Source organism: Micropterus dolomieu, linkage group LG17 (genome assembly GCF_021292245.1).
Source record: "Micropterus dolomieu isolate WLL.071019.BEF.003 ecotype Adirondacks linkage group LG17, ASM2129224v1, whole genome shotgun sequence".
Lineage (NCBI taxonomy): Eukaryota > Metazoa > Chordata > Actinopteri > Centrarchiformes > Centrarchidae > Micropterus > Micropterus dolomieu.
The window spans coordinates 27,066,107-27,068,588 of NC_060166.1; the positions used below are offsets into that span (position 1 = coordinate 27,066,107).

The window sequence follows — 2,482 nt, forward strand, 5'->3', positions numbered from 1 at the left end:
AAATTTGATCATCTAATTTTTTACATACAAAGACAGCAAATGCTCAGTTTCTAATGGACACCCGTTAGCCGCCCTGAGAGACTTTAAATTGTTGTATGGATACAACAATTTACAAATGTACTCAGGGGCTTCATTTGATAGAACATGACAGCTAATAACTAAGATTTAATATTGAATTCTACACTCTACTGGATACAGGGTGAGTGACAGCAAGACCTGAGGAATTCACTGCACCTGGCCTAGAATAATCTGGCACATAATTCCTTGTAAAACAGCACGTTTTTGTTTTCACACGTCACAGAGAATTTCATCACCATCAGAGACTAACAATTAACCTTTATTGGAATTGTAAGTGCTCAGCTGCACACTTGTTCATTTACAGCTATATCTATCTTTCTTCTTTAGGGAGTTTCTCTCTCAGCCTCTTGTCAGCTAAAAACATACTAATTGAAGGCCGAGTCTCAAACTGTTTCTCCCTTGACACATTCAGGAACCGTTGGGAAAGGCAGTTTAATCACACAAAGATAAACAGTGTCCCCCTGTGCTAAAGACATTGGACCATAATCATAGAACATGAATAATAAAACAATAAGACTCTGCAATAAGGGTGTACATTTCTATTATAATATAAAAAGAAAGAATCTTAAATTTCTGAAGTGCATTTTAATTTTATGTTCATCTATTAACCCACAAGAATGTACATGTAGATGTGATAAAGTAGTGTTGTAGTACTCGAGACCGATCTTGGTCTTGAGACCGGTCTTAAGACCACGTATTGATGGTCTTAGTCTTGTCTCAGACTTGACCACATTTGTACTCGGTCTTGTCACACTCTTGGACATTGAGGACTCAGGATTTTATTTCAAGACCAGTCAAGACCATAACTTTGGGAATATCAATAAATTGCTTGTGCATTGTGAGATTTATTTGTTAACATCCTAACTTTGATTAGATGTAAAACGTATTTCTTTAAATGCAACCAATAACCCTAATTAAAAATGTGTTGTTACTGTTAACGACTGTCCCCCTGGTAAACATGGAAAAGGAGCATTGAAAAAGAAGCTTAAGTTGATGTCAGCTCTATGTGTTTGTATGTGGGTGTTTTAATAGGAATGTGGATCTTTCAGATCAATTTGAGAAGTACCTATGATCTTGTTCCACATTTTATTGTGTGTCATGTAATGTGGGTAACTGGTCTTGGTCTTGACTCGGTCTCGTCCTCCCTCGGTCTTGGTCTCGACTTGGTCTCAGCCCCTAAAAGTCTTGGTCTTGTCTCGGTCACGATAAACTCTGGTCTTGGTCTTGACTTGGTCTCGGTTTGGGCAGTCTTGACTACAACACTATGATAAAGTCTTAGCCAACCATGGGCCGGTCACTGATGTGGTAAACCAGCTCACCATACCTCTGACTGCAAGACTAATAAGAATCTCATCAAAGTCCCTTTGATCATCAATGGCGGCCACCTCGCAGCGGTACTCTGCAGTGTCTGACCGAGTGGTGTTCAAGATCAGGATGTTGGCCGGCTCTCTGAGCTGAGCTCTGTGCTCCAAGTCCCCTTTTGAGGGAGAAAAAAAACCACTTTACAATTGCTCATTCATATACACAGTGTGACTTCACAGAAAAACAGAATTCAATGCCAAGTTCTTTCAAGGTACCATTCATTCAGCTTAGCTTTGAGTACTGAGACATTACTTTGAAACGCTGTGGCCTAACTGGTTGATCGGCCTTTTTAAAAAAGAGAGAGTTTGCAAGCGGTTTACCTGCTATCTTGTTTTGAAAGTACACATAACTGGGGACACCGTTCTTAATCTTTTTCCACTCAATCCTCGGGTTGTTTGTGGAGATGGACTCTATTAAACAGGTCAGTTCGATGGCTGTGAAGAAAACAGAATGCATGGGAGCAGGAGAAAGCGTCCCCAATCAGGGAAAGAAAAGCTACTTTGGCTAAATAGGTTAGAGTGATTTTCCAGCAACTTACGCTCAAACTCATTTGCCCACACAATCTTGTCTGTGGTTCGGAGGATTACCCCGAGTGATGATGGAATGTTGCCTGTGGAGAGAGAAAAAAAAAAAAAAGAAAGAAAAGAATAAACCTGAGTAAACCTGATGGCACACACAAGCATTTTCATTAGCAGACATTATTAACTGGGCATGTTGCCTAATAAACAGCAGATTAGAGTGATAAATATAGAACCGCTCAGAGAGTGAGAGAGCCTTGGGATCTGATCTCACATTTCTGTTTAAGAAGGTTAACACCTGGAGCCAAAATATATCTGTTTTTGCATGCATTTTTAATGAACATACAGGCTTTTGGCATGGACTGACTCCTAAGAAGAAATACTTCATAATAACTTCAGTTGTTGATTTGGAGTCTTTATGGTGGTTAATTGAATGATAATTTGGCAGATGAGGAAACATCAAAAAGTTCTAAATGTTAAATTTAGGGCTGGGGGGGGGGGGGGGGGGGGTTTTTTTACACCCT

At 39.8% G+C, this 2,482-nt stretch overlaps 1 protein-coding gene across 1 annotated transcript in view; it reads right to left on the reverse strand.

The window, feature by feature from the left end:
- Nucleotides 1-2,482, reverse strand: part of jam3a (junctional adhesion molecule 3a) — a 13,919-nt gene that overhangs the window by 4,728 nt on the left and 6,709 nt on the right. The window contains exons 2-4 of the mRNA XM_046075032.1: nucleotides 1,979-2,050; nucleotides 1,761-1,874; nucleotides 1,403-1,555 (exon numbers count right to left, since the gene is read on the reverse strand). Coding sequence (XP_045930988.1) covers nucleotides 1,403-1,555; nucleotides 1,761-1,874; nucleotides 1,979-2,050 — 339 coding nt within the window. The remainder of the gene's footprint in view (nucleotides 1-1,402; nucleotides 1,556-1,760; nucleotides 1,875-1,978; nucleotides 2,051-2,482) is intronic.